This window comes from Sphaerodactylus townsendi, linkage group LG02 (genome assembly GCF_021028975.2).
Source record: "Sphaerodactylus townsendi isolate TG3544 linkage group LG02, MPM_Stown_v2.3, whole genome shotgun sequence".
NCBI lineage: Eukaryota > Metazoa > Chordata > Lepidosauria > Squamata > Sphaerodactylidae > Sphaerodactylus > Sphaerodactylus townsendi.
In genome coordinates, this window is record NC_059426.1 from 49,954,145 (window position 1) to 49,968,876 (window position 14,732).

Sequence of the window (14,732 nt, forward strand, 5' to 3'; positions counted from 1 at the left end):
AAATAATTCCCACCTTGAGGAAAGGGACTGGGGAATGGGTAGATAAATTGTGAGCCTCTTTCATGCCAGAGACAGAAGGGTACAATCTCTTTCTCAAAAAAAGAAATATCCTCTACCTTTCTCAGCAGGCTCTGAACTTCTATCCCAACACCTCGATGACTTTTATCATAGGCAAGCTCCAGACTAATAGAATTCTGAAGCTTGTAAGCCGTCTTGTGGCCTAAGTGTGACTAGAAGGTTCTTCCTTTTACTCAAAACATACAGGGGCTAAGTTTCAACAGTGGAGGGGAGAGATAATTCTATATGCACAGAGGTTCTAATAACTGAAAATATTAGTCAAATATTGTCAAATTAGTCAAATAGTCAAATATTGAATATTAATAATTATATATTCTATTATTGTATAAGTATGTTTGGTGGTGTGGCACACAACTGCTATGTCGCTCATGGGAATTGTGAATGTGATTCCCTCCGAGCACTATTCTAAACGTACACAAATGTCTGCATAAAAGGATATTATCATGTTCTTTTCAGTGCTGATGAATACTTTACATAGGAATAGGACAGACACTGACCGCATGTAGTGCTTAGAAAACTAGTGAATGTAGACTAGAAGTCAAAGGCTTTAATAGCCATAATCAACTGGATATCGTGGGTTTTCTGGGCTGTGTGGCTGTGGTCTGGTAGTTTTTGTTCCGAACATTTCTCTCCACATCTTACTGTGAGATACATCTGAGGATGCCAGCCATAGATGAGGGCAAAACATTAGGAGCCCAAAATACCAGACCATGGCCACAGGGCCCGGAAAACCCATAACAGGCAGTAGACTAGGAGCCTTATGCAGTTCTTTCTCTTGACTCTGACTAATTTATGTAATTAGCTGTAGGTCAGTGGCAAAACTGCTAGAGAACTGATGAATCAGCCTGTCTTGGAAGGGTTGTACTACATCTGAAGGATCAAGTTCATAGTTTTGGGAAGCCAATGATCCTAGCCTTATGCTGGAAGCTCGGGTCTTCTACATACACAGAGCACCTTTTATCAGGGCTGATGCACCAACAGTTGATGTTCTCTGAAAGTGTGATCTGGCTATGGATGATATACTTTACAAGAGGCCATCTTTAAAACCTCTCTAGAATTTTCAGCTGGTCCCTAATGCAGCATTTACAATGCAATCCTATGCAGACTTATTCGATTCTAAGCCCATTGAAATTAATGGGTTGAGGCTGGAGTAGCGCTGTTAGACTATGGTCACGGGCTGGATTGTTAGCCACTCTTGTGCTGAAAGATCTGCACTAATTGACTATTTGGTCCTTACCTTTAAGGCCCTATACAGTTTGGGATACTTTAAGGACTGCCTACTTCTGTGCTATCCGGCCTTTCAGTTGAAATATTATCATGCCTGTCTCTATGTGCCCCCACCTGAGGAGGTGAGATCACAGTGATAACCCCAGACATGGTTTTGTCAATGGTGGCAGCTCATTTTTAGAATGCTGTCTCCCTTGAGGCTTCACTGCCCTCTCAATACCTAGAATTTCTCTTTGCCCAGATTTTTACCTGAAGGATTCAGTCTTCTAAAGTCTTCTAATGCTCTTGTTCTGGCCTCATTCTTCCCTGATGTCAATTTTATGCCTCGTGATTGTACAGCTTGTTTTAATATTGATAATTTCTATGACTGTTGTGTTTACTTTTCTTAACTTGGTGAGGGAGCCAGGCCTCTGCAGAGGCAGCAGATACATGTTCCAAATAAACAAACAAGAAACATCTAGTCTTAGGGTTCAGAATACATGTGAGAAAAATGTACCCTCATGACAGGGCTAGGTTCTGACTCCCGCACAATTCTCATGTCAGTATCCCTGCCCCAGTGTTAGGGAAAGGGAGAGAACAACAAACAGATTTTGATCCCACGGGAGACACATAGAGACTATAAACTCTGGAAACCATAAATGAGACTACAAAAGAACCAAGGATTACTGGAAAGCATTTTTCTGTCACATGGTGTGGTGGGTTTTCCGGGCTGTGTGGCCGTAGTCTGGTGGATCTTGTTCCTAACATTTCACCTGCATCTGTGGCTGGCATCTTCAGAGGTGTATCACAGAGGGAAGTCTGTTACACATTGTGGCCAGTGAGAAGGGAATGTTTAGTGGGGTATATATTGTCCATGTCCCAGGGTGGGGAACCAATCACTAATTGTTTAAGTGGAACCTGCAGTGCAAAGATGTGGCTGATTTCTGTCACATGTTTCCTCCTACAGCAATTTAAACTGACCCATATAACCAGTGTACAATAAAATAAATGAGATCACTAATTTTTATTTTGTTCTCAGGAAAACATTTGAAGTTATCCTGAATCAAATTAGACCAGCGATCCATGTAGCTCTACACTGAGTACCTCCACTAGCAACAGCATCCTGGGGGCTCCAGAGGGGGTCTTTCCCAGCATTTGAGATGCTTTACTTGGAGATGTCAGGGCCTCAGCCTGAGATTTTCTCTGTGTATGACAGGTTCTCTGCAACAAACACACAGCCTCCTCTCATACAATATTGATAAACATGGGAAGCTGCCTTATGTTGAGTCAGACCATTAGTCTATGTAGCTCACTACTGTCTGCTTTGACTGGCAGTTGATCTCCATGGTCTCTGCACATGCTCTACCACTGAGCTCACCTGGGCAAACTCTAAATGATGATCTAAGGTTACAAAATCCAGGCAATGTAGCAAAAAACTTGTTGTAGCTAATCCTGACTCTTGCTTCAATCATTCATCAACACTCCAGTAGTTCATATCCTTTTTATGGGAACAAAAACTTGATTGATATTCATATAAGCCTATAAAGGTGCTGTTGATCCACAAGCAGAAGGAGCATTTCCTCTTTCATTCTGTTCATCACGCTATAAATTTACATAATTAAACAAACTGTTTTCAAACCCTCTTGAATTAACCGCTGCAAATGCTAACGGCTGATGCTAACGAGGAGGCCACTCAGATCTAGTACTGGGGTTATCAACTGTTGTAAGCAAGAAAGTCACAGCTGATACAATAAATCTCAGATAATTATTCCAGGGACTTGTTACACAAGTTGCATATTAAGTCAGTTTAAGAATGCTTTGATGAATTCAACTGAAGTCAATTAATTACATTTCCAAGTCAGATGAACGCAGAGTCAACACATTGCAGGTATTGCCACGTTAAATATTCAGTGTTGAAGTAACAAGAGATGATAGCCTTTCAATTGCCTATGCACATGAAGCAATCAAGTGATGATGTGTGAACACACTGTTGTTACAGGAATTAATATGAAATCTCTAAAGAAAAATGTGGTTCAATTTAATTTGCCAATGTTTATTGAAATAGACAAGAAATACATTCACTCTTAATGCAAGAATTCCCCGAAAGGTCTTTCAGTACAAAAAAGAAAACTGAGTAGTCAACTAGATGATAAATCATATAAGAAATAATAATACATAAGAAAACAAACTTCAGAGGGAATGGTTCCTGATGCACAAAGATGGAACACTCATGACCAAATCCCCAGGTAGTAAAATTTATTCAAAGGTATACTGAATTTGAGAAGTATCCTCCTAAGTCAGTGGTGGCGAACCTATGGCACAGGTGCCAGAAGTGGCACTCAGAGCCCTCTCTGTGGGTATGTGCAGAGCCCCCTCACATCTGGGCTGGCCTGGGCCACTGGGCTCGATTATTAGCATTAAACCTAAGACCTAGTTTTGGGGAAGCAGTGTAGGTAACCCTGTTAAGCGCTGTTAAACCCCACTAATTTTCATGCGAAGAACTAAAGCGCGATCCTTTACCAGGGAGCAAGCTCAGTTGCTGGCAATGGGGATTGCTTCTGAGTAAACCCTCCTAGGGTCGTGATTCACCCGTTGGAAGAGTTGCACGGTTGCTTCAACGCAAAGCCACCGACTACCACCAAGATTACTCCCGAGTAACGCACGCCTCGGAGCCAACCATTTTTTCTAAACTAAAACCTCAGTATTCAGGTTAAATTGCAATAAATAAGTGGGGTTTGGTGTTGCAATTTGGACACTCGGCCTCGAAAAGGTTCGTCATTACTGTCCTAAGTAATGCACAATCCAATCAAAATTAGGGATTTCAAAGTGGAATTCTAAACAGAGTTAGGGAACAGAGTTATAGCTTTGTAGTCCTAGGGGCAAATTGTGAGGGGGGAAGCATAGGGAGAACACATATCCCATAACAGCTGTGATGGAGTTTAACACGGCCACAGCAAACAGCCTGGATCCAGGCACTAGCTGACCTGCCTCTCTGCCAATGGCAACCCATCCAGCCTCCCTGCTGGGGAACCTGTGCGATGAACACAAGCCACTGTGTAGTTCCCTTACCACTTGGGAGAGAAGTAGATGACAGACCCACAAGCTTGACATGTTGTGGAATGGCTCCAACCCAAGATCCCCAAAAGTGCGGGAGGTGGGTGTGCAAGGCTTCCAAATGAATCCAGACCAATGTCTGAGTCCCTGCCTCCCGCTCAAAAAAAACAAGTTGTGATGAAAACATGCAAACCTCATAAACAATTATAACAAACTCCCCATCAAGGTATGTCACGATAGACCAGGAGAAAAAAGGTGGGGAAGCCAGGACCAACTGCCTCAGGCTCTGTGGCTGAGTGTAGCTACAAAGGGGCTGAGTGGACCAGAGTGAAGACTTCTGCCTCCCAGGTCTGCCCAGGGAGCCTGCTTACCTGCGGACACTGGGTCCAGCGTCCCCACTCCGAAACCACACATTCACTGGGGCAGTAGAGGGTACACTTTTGAGTGTCAAGAGGAATTTCAGACTGATTACAAAACCTGTTGGCTACAGTCTCCTCTTCACCCTCTTCAGGGGTGTTTATACATCTACAGGAGAAGAAATGTGTTATCAGTTGAATGTTCCATGCTGAACAAAACATAAACAACAAATTATGAGTACAAGTTGTAACTATTTTTGTTACCTACATGATTTATTTGTAATTCTCTAGACAATATTCTCTAGACAATGCTATTTTGAATTGGATACAACTGTCAAAGACTTGAATCTTAAGTCTTACTTCAGCTTGCATTGTGCTCTCTTTCACTGTGGGTGGTCTTGCACTACAGAACGTGTTCGTAGAGTGTTAGGAGCTTGTGTTTATGCCAGACCAAAGTCTTCCAATGAGTCAAAATGTACCTATCACCAGAGAAAAGTGCTGCAATGCAGAAGGACACCTTTGCAAAGGACAAAGATGGGTACAACCAGAAACAAGAATCCAACTGTTCTATCATTGATAAGAACATAAGAAAGAGCCTTGCTGGATCAGACCAGAGTCCATCTAGTTCAGCACCCCACTACTCGCAGTCGCCCACCAGATGCCTTTGGGAGCTCACATGCAGGATATGAAAGCAATGACCTTCTGCTGCTGCTACTCCTGAGCACCCCGTCTGCTAAGGCATTTGCAATCTCAGTTCAAGTAGGATCAAGACTGGAAGCCATAGATCGACTTCTCCTCCATAAATCTATCCAAGCCCCTTTTAAAGCTATCCAGGCCATCAGAACTATAGCCTCTGAATATTTGTCTCATCTTGTATGTTACAAGACTCACAACAATTGAGTGATCTGTAGTGTAGAACAGAAAGAAAATGAATGAGCCCATTAAAGTCAGCACTAATGTAAGGCTGGGGCATGATTATTAGAAATACTGGGCTGGGTCCAGTGCTTCCATGAATGAATGAAGTTTACAGACATTATTTCTAATCATCTTCCTCTTTCCTTCCTGTGATTCTGAATAACCACTGCTAACAGTGTGGGAACTCTCCAGATGGGACACCATGGGGCTGCATCAAGAAAGTGGCCTTGGCAGAAACTGACTCCCTTTTACTTGGGTGGAGCTCCAATCTGTTCATTCCTAGAAGAGTTAATGAGGAGCAGAATTCTACCTGTTCTCCCTACTTGCAGCACTTACAGACCACATGTCATCCTGTCTGGGGAATCCCCTTATCTTCAGCTGCAGCTTTTCTAAGTGGTGCAAAAGATGAAGCGAGAAGGGGAATGGGGTCGCTTATGGTGACCCCATTTAGAAATGAACAGAGGTGGTTTGGTCCTTGCCTGCCTCTGCATAGCAATCCTGGGCTTCCTTGGTAGTCACTCATCCAAGTACCAATCAGGGCTGACCCTGCTTAGCTTCCAAGACCTGATGAGATCTGGCTAGCCTGGCCATCCAGGTCAGGTCACCTACATAATCTAATCCTTGCAGAATTACAAGGGTGGGAGTACAGCAATGACACAAAGTGTGTGTGTGGTAAATTGTTCCAGTTCTTTAAAAATTTCTATTTCAAACTCTTCCGCTTTTATGTCTATGCACCTGATTTTCCTAGTCTGTCTTCCTTCTCCACAATGGAGGGAGTTTTGCTCGCTGTTAATTTCACACGGAGACCAGGGTTCTGTTTCCCAGGAATACTGACTGCATTCACTGTAACATGGAATTGCTTCATACACCTTCAAGGGGGGGAAAAGTACAGGCAAAATTATACATATCAGTCATCAAAGAAAGTGTCTCCAAAGAAATAGTTTAGCAAGACAACACGTACAAAACCCCTCTTTGTCATACACATGCTACTGAGAAACACTTTTGATTACATTCCTTAAAGAAAGTATATTCTAACATTTAAATTCATTGATTCATTATAGTCTAGTAAAAAAATATGCAAGTATGCAAAACAAAACTCTAATGCAAAACTCCCCAAACGTAATAGACATGCAACTTAGAAAAAAAAAAGGGGGGGGGCAACCACCATTCTGTCAGAAGCCTAAAGAACAATTCTATTGCAATGTCATTGCTCCAAATGGCTCATACAAAACCCAGATACAATTATACAACAGGTTTGCAACAGTTCTATTGTAATTTCATTGCTCCAATGGCTCACACAAAACCACCAGATATCTTCTACAATTATGCAACAGTTTTCATTTTTTAAAGTTTTCTATCGCACTAACTGAAAAAAAATCTTTTCCTTTTTGGATTTCACATTCTCTTAATACTTAGCTTACAATAGGAGAATGAAACATTTCCCTCAAAGATTCACGGAAAGTCACAACTGGCTTTCCTTATTCTTCTCACCCAAGTACCGCTTATTTATAAAGTCTCTAAGGGCAAACAACAGCAGTGGCACATGAACTCTATTATAAAGCAAGCAAGAGGAACAGGCACATCATCACCAGTTTGCCTCTAAACCTTATTTTTAAAATACAATGGCATGTTTAAAAATTGTGACTGAATGATATTTTCCAGAAAGGATTTAAAGATATGGCACACCCAGTGCATTTATTCTGCTTCCATTTCTCTGAATATAGGCAGTAAATTCAGGCTGTCTACCTAGTTATAGGCAAACTGCAGATAGAATCTTCATTGCTACTCAAAGTATAGCATGGAAATCAGGGAGAAATGAAATAATGTTAGCACTATTCAGAATGCTGAAAGGTTTCCTTCTTAGGCAACAGTCTGGAAAACATTTAATATGGTAGGGGTTAGGGAGAATGTTACCTTTCCATCACTGCGTGGTTTGCCTCATTCTTTCAATGATAAACCCGTGGCTCTTTTTATTTTACATTATGTATTATGATCTGCAAGTTGGGGGGGGGGGGAGGTTAGGAAAGAACAACTGTGTTTTCACACACAGTTTGTTGTAAGAATTTTCATCTCATCTACTTTTTGCTATTGTCCCATTTTTTCATACCAAGGCATGTGACAGTTTTACTCCTGAATTCCATTCACTATCTTGGAAATAATAAATGGAACTCCTGCTGAAGCACAGTCATCATGGAATTTGAAGGAGGAGGAGTGATACCATGATGGAAAGGGAAGAGTGTTGGGTTTAATAGTAGGATTGAGCAATACTGAAAATATTTGGTAAAATTCAGATTCAGCTTTATTCGGGTATAAAATTATCTGTATACCCAAATAGGCGGATACCATATTCGGTACACCCGAATATATTCAGATATACCGAATAATTCAGGTCCTTTTTAATTTTTTTGGTATTTTTAGGTGTTTTTTAAAGGGATTGTTTAAACAATCCTCAAATGCCACTGAATCCCAAATGTCAACAAGCTGATCCGAATATTTTGTATTCGGATGGGCTCAGATTCAGAGCCATTGTATTCGTGCCAAATGTGGCTCGAATATGCCCAAATCACCAACCCTATTTAATAGTTCCAATTCAGGTGTCTTGCAGCTACACCATTCAATGATAATCCCACCACAAAGATGCAATTTTTCATTCTGAAGCTAAAGCCACATTTGTTATATATGATGTTTTATGCACATGTAGCTGAAAGACAATTCATATGTACAATCTCCTTCAGCATTTTTCACTGAAATAGTATTATCTGGGTAGCAATGAAGGAGTATCTATTCTTTCTCATCCCCTTGATTGTGATTATGTTCACACATCTCATTTGATAGGAAACTGCATGTTCTACTGCATATTTGGGTTACAACCAGTCTATGATAATTTAGAGGTTTGTTTTAAATGGAGCAGTGATCCAGCACTTCATTTCATTTGACTTCTCACAATCTACACTCACAATTTTTTGTACACTGAGTGGCTGAATATTGGAACTGCAGGAATAAGTATACCGAAACACCTGTTCGTATGTGTTCTAGTGTGTGCTCACTGTTGTGAAGGACAAAACAGTCCTCATGGGTTTAACACAGGTTTATGTACAGTTAACGATGAGAACTATTAGAACAGTGAACAACTAACAGAAGCTCTATGTCTGAATTCTATCAGGACTCAGCTACACTGCTTTTCCTGGGTCTCTTAGCTCCGACCATTAATTTAAATTCTTAAAGGCATATCATCACATCTTTCCCCCTTCTGAATATATACTAAAGTACAAACTTATTTAAACAATGTAAAAATACTATAAATACATAGCACATAGGGATTATTCTGCCCTGTATTAGGTTGCTAGTACAATCTACACATCAATCACTATATCATGCAGGTTTTCTGATCGCTCTGCCTCTTGAAGTTGCTCTCTGTTTGGTTGGCAAAGGAGAAGAAGTGGTCATTGCTGCAGGCTGAGGTTGAACTGGATCTGATGTAGGAGATTTCATGCTGGTTGGAGAGTTTGGTTCTAGAGTTTCTGGAGTCTCTGGTTCTGAAACTAACTGGGGGTATTTTCTACTTCTTGAAATAGTTCCAGTGTTAGTCATAATGAGGTATGATCATGGTGTTTGCCATTGTTCCACAGCTACTGAAGGGTTGGACCATTCTTTATCATTATCAAGATTTACTATTACTTGTGATCTTTTTGGTAGTAATGGTAATATGTGAACTCTATGAGGCTGATCGTAATATATTCTGTATCCTGCTCTGGCTTTTCTGGTCATTAATTCAGTCTTCAGATTTGGCCTTTGAGGGTGCAAGGCTGTCCCTAAGGTAGGAAGTGGTGTTTGAATTGGTGGCCCATTATTAGTTGTGGAGGACTGTATCCTGGAGCAGTTATTGGAATAGTGCAGTAGGTTAGGAAAGCTACTGTAGCAGTTATTGGAGTAGTGCAGTAAGTTAGGAAAGCTACAAGAATGGGTCTTCTTATTTTAGGAATTTCTTTGTCGTTTGCACAGCTCTCTCTGTTTCCCCTTTTGACTGTGGGAAGTGTGGACTGGCTGTGATGTGTTCAAACTGGTATGTCTCTGCAAACTATTTTCCTTCAAACTGAGGTGCATTGTCAGTCATCATCACATCTAGACAACCCCATCTGGCACATATGTTTTTCTGACAAGTGATGATTGTGAGAGTTGACATGTCTATCGAAGCAATTTCTATAAACCTAGAAAAATAATAAATAACAACCAAATAATTTTGATCATGCAGTGTACACACATCTGCACCAACCCTTTCCCAGAGTCTGGGAGAAAAGGAGTAGGAAACCAAGAAGGTTTGAGTCTCTGGCAAAATTCACAGTTCTGAATGAAAGAGATAAGATCTTGACTAATTTGTAACCACCACACGGAAAGTAGTGCATGTTTTCTGCATTTGGTAAAGCCTTGATGTCCAGTGTGAAACTGGTGTAATATGTACAGCCTTTTCTCAGTGGGAATAACAATACACTTGGTAGACAAAGTGCATGTTTTGGCCACCCTTTGAACACATAGTTAATAACTTTCTGCAACTCTGCATCAGAAGAAGTAAAAGTTTGTAGCTGATGTTGAAGAGATTTTGAAATTGCCTTAAAGTTCACTTTTGGAAGTAGAAATGCTGATATGAACCTAGCAGTGCTGAACGGTGCATCTGTGACGAATGCACTTATCCTGCATTCAGGTTACAGGGTGGAACCGCCCCTGAAGGAGTTAAGCCCTGGCCAGCCCTGATTGGCCAGAGAAAAATAGGCAGATACTATATATACTGTCAGTGAGAGGGCTGAAGGGTTCTGGCTTTTTAGTCTTCGGACTTTTTTGGCTCTGTGTGAGCGTTTGTGCCCTCGGATACTTTTGAGGCAGAGTGAAGAGTATCCGCAGAGATCTCTCACTGCTGTGGTGTTTAGAGCATAGCTGAGGAAGCTATTGAATGATCTTAAACCCTGAGTTTGGAGGCGTGTGTCCGCCCTCAGGTGTTTTATTTCTGAGGGAAACCCCTGTAACAGTCTGTGAGTCTGTCCTTCAGTACAGGGAACATCAGTTTTGGGGAGGCCCAAATCCTGTGGCAGTGAAGCCAAGTTTTGGGATTGTGGGAGAGGGAGGCTGTATGCCTGAATCCCACAGGGCGAAAACTGAGTGTTTTATTTTTGTGAGGAGGAACAGCGGACTGAGGTTTTATTTTTAAAAAGGGAGTGTGAAACCTCCTCAGTAACATCTTTGAGAAACATCTTGTTCTAAAACAAAATCTGGAGTGAAGGGACACCTGCGAGTGTCCATTGTGTAACTGAAGTAAAGTGCCTGAAACCGTTAAGCTTTGAGAACCAAACTCACTCAGCAACCGTTAAGCTTAAGTAAACTCTCTCTGAAACCAACACGCTTATTTCCTCTCCAGTTTACCTGAGAAGCCTCTTGTTAAGCCAGCAAATAAAAGTTTTAAGTTTTGTTCATCTTTAAAAACTGCTCCAGTCTATTATTGTTTTGTCTGTGTCTGTGTCCCCCAAACAAAAGGGAGGTGGTGGCCGTGAAAATCAGTTTTTGTGGGCTATAAGAAAAATTTATATTTTGGTGGCAGCGCAGTATAATAGGCCCTTTCGTTACAGCATCATTGCCTTTTAGTCTTAGTTTAATAGGAGGTTGTGGCGCTCTGCCTCTCTGGCCATTCCTGGGAGCCCTTGGTCCTTCCCTCCTATTCCTTCCTGGGCATTGTCAGGCCCATCCTTACTCATTCTGGGGATTAGTCAGGCATTGCAGCCACAGGATGGCAGGGTCCCTATCTCTCCTTATCACTGTGTTCCTCCTCGCCCGCTCTTCCGCGTGATGCTAGGCCTGCCCTATCCCTCCGCCTCCTCAGGCTTGCCACCTCCAAAATCTCTCAGTTGCTCTACTCCTTTGTCCCCTCTCCTCCACATTTTCACATATTCGCCTCTTTCAATCTCTTGTCCTTCCTCCTGCACTCTGCTCTCTTTCTTTCTCCCCCTTCTGTTCTCCTCTCCCCCCTTTTATCCCTCTCCCTGTCTCTCCTCTGCCCCAGAATGGGGAGCACTTTCCCTCCAGTTGTCCCTTCAGCATTGTAGGGAGGCGCAGGCTGGTAAAGGTGACAGCCCACAGTGGGGAAAGGAGGGAGGGATGTGTGCCTGCATAGAGAACCACTCAATGAACAACAGCTACAGGTAAGTATATCCTTATCCTTCATCATTGTGGCCTCTGTGCAATCTCCTGTGGGAGAGTAGCAAACTTTTATTCATGAAGGTTGGTCATCTAAACAAGGATTGTAACACAGCTTTACCCACTGCCGTCTCTGCTTGGATATTGATGTCCATGGTGTAATGCTTAATAAATGTCAACCAGGTTGCTGCCTTTCATACATCTGCAAGGTCCACCCTGGCCAAGAAGGCTGCTGAAGCAGCCTGCACCCTTGTTGAATGCACATGAACCTCTAAGGGACAATGAACCCAGATCCAGAAGGATTTGGTCCTATCTAAATAGCAAAACAAGACTTTACACATGTCCTGGGAGTACAGCATCTGTTCTACACACGATTGTGGATTCTGAAAGGCATTAAACCTTAACACTACTTTTGAAAAGTGCTCCAGACTTGGTCAGAGGAGCACCATATTTGGGTAGAATTGAGTTAATGGAGGGTCAGAATGCAGTCCAACATTATATACCATGCTAGCTTCATTCATATGCCACTTTTTCACACCAAAGCTGCTTATGTCATTCTCCTTTCCTCCATTTCATCATCACAACAACCCTATAAGGCAGATTAGGTCAAAAATGTGTGACTGGCCTTACATAACCCAGTCTTTTTCCACAGCAGAATTGTGATTCAAACCTGGGTCTCCCAGATCCTAGTCTGAAACCCTAGCCACTATACCACACTGACCTTTAAGGGGTGGCAGCCATAGACACCACCCTCCAAAGCAGCCATTTTTTCTAGGCCTAGGGTAACTGATTTCTGTTCTGGAGATCCCCTGGAGGAAATTGCAGCTTTGGAGGGTAGAGTCTATGGCATCATACACTTCTGAAGTCCCCCCTCCTTAAACCCAGACTTCAACCCTCAAATCTACAGGAATTTTCCACCCTGGAGTTGGCAATCCTGCCTCCTTCACACCCAATAGCCAACCTATCTTTATCTGCCCTGTATTCTTAAGCTTTCTATCTCTCCCCTCCTCCTCCACAGCTTCTATCTTGGAATGCTAGTCTGTTTCCACAGTGGGACCAAAGAAGCTTACATTAGCCTCCTGTCCTCTCCTTTTTATCCGCACAACAACCCTATGAAGTAGGTTAGGCTGAAATTATGTGACTAATCCTGAAGCACCCAGTGAGCTTCCACAACAAGATGGGATGTCACAGATCCTATCTGAAGCTCTAACCACTACATCCAACTGGCTTACATTGGGGGTCTGCTGCTGAATAGCAGAAAGCAGCCAGGCCTAGTTAAATCATGCAAGCCAAGTGATATCAAGTCACCCAGAGGATGCTGCCAGACAAAAAGTGGCCAATCTCCAAGTGAGATCTCCCAGAATTACAATTGAACTCCAGGCAACAGAGAGCTGCCACTCTGGAGAAAGGAGCTGACATTATACACTGCCGAGGCTTCTTTCCTCCCCAGACATTGCCCTCCTCGGTGTCTTCACCACAAAATCTCCAGGAATTTCTCAACCTGGAGCTGGCAACCCTAGCCAGGCCAGGCCCCAATTAATCTTCCTTCAAAAGCCAAAATAGGCCTGGAAAGGGCCCTGTCCCCTTCCACTGCTTTTTAGTTTGTTGGGAAAGGGTGGCCTAATAATTGGATAAATCAATAAACAGAAGCCTAATTGCTGTGGTTGCCTAGTCGAGCAACAGCCACAGATGGAATCAATTCAACAGCCACTAATGTTATCAATTCTGTCCAGTGGCTTCAAGAAGAGGTCTCCTGGCCTGTGATATCTGAGATCGTTTAAAATAGAGGGGCCAGGGACAGTGGTGGGATTTAAATAATTTAACAACCGGTTCCGGTAGTTGGATGCAAATAATTTAACAACTGGTTGTTTACAAGCACCATTTTAACAACTGGCTCTGCCGAAGCGGTGCGAACCTGCTGAATCCCACCACTGGCCAGGGACCTTCTGCATTTAAAGCAAGTGCTCTCCCACCGCACTGTGTCCCCTCACCACAGGTTAGGGGATATCAGCAAACTCAAAGCAAGAATTTCAGAGACAGTGACCATTATTTCTGCCTACAAAATCATAACAAAAAAGTACATACATACAAAAGTATACTATAGTTTCTCTAATAAGAGAAGTCAATGCCGTGTAAATGGCACCATTATCCACTGGAGAACCAATAATTATTACACAAGGTAATCACTAGAAGTAAGTTATCAGACATACAGAAGCAACCATATAGAAATTCAATACAGGATAGATTTGTAAGCTGGGCCAGATTCCAGAGTTCCCACTCAGTCTCAGTCTCCTGGGACATATCTGCATTGTGGCTTCCTGCATTCACAGTTCAGTTGCTTTAGCACTAAATCAGACAAGTGGGGAATGGAAAAAGCAAGCACTAGTGGACTGTAAGGGCAGGATGTCCATTAGATAACCTATTCCGATATCATCAAGCCGAGGCGTCTCTAGACGCCTAGAATTGTAAAATACAACAATTCATTTACAAACCCAGACAGTATTTTTTTTACAGTACATCATTAATACTGAGACAAAATAAACAATTTTCCCTTGGACTGGAAGTGCATTTACATTAGTACAGAATAGTGTCTTTCTGACTGCCTGGAACCATATCTTTAGAAAACCACAACTCCCATTTATTTTATTGTTTCCTCTGACATCAAGGTGAGAACAGGAGAGTGGAGAGATTTTGGACCAGTAAATATTGCCTACACAAGCACCACAAAGGGGGGAGGAATTCCTTCCCCTCCCATACACAAAGCGACCTCTCTATCTAGAACGAAAATACTTAACATGTTTCCTAATATAATGTTTAAAGTAACCCCCACTTTGACTTTCTAAGTACCTCCAAAGTAAAGACACATCTGGGACCAAGCTGTTTTCTCATCTTCATTCAGCTTCCCCGCACTTATTCACTTAGATTCATCACATCCATTTATTG

General features: G+C 42.2%; 1 protein-coding gene across 1 annotated transcript in view; it reads right to left on the reverse strand.

Annotated features, from left to right (window-relative positions):
• THSD7B (thrombospondin type 1 domain containing 7B) overlaps positions 1–14,732 on the reverse strand; it is a 552,862-nt gene that overhangs the window by 37,941 nt on the left and 500,189 nt on the right. The window contains exons 16-17 of the mRNA XM_048484496.1: positions 6,345–6,478; positions 4,710–4,863 (exon numbers count right to left, since the gene is read on the reverse strand). Coding sequence (XP_048340453.1) covers positions 4,710–4,863; positions 6,345–6,478 — 288 coding nt within the window. The remainder of the gene's footprint in view (positions 1–4,709; positions 4,864–6,344; positions 6,479–14,732) is intronic.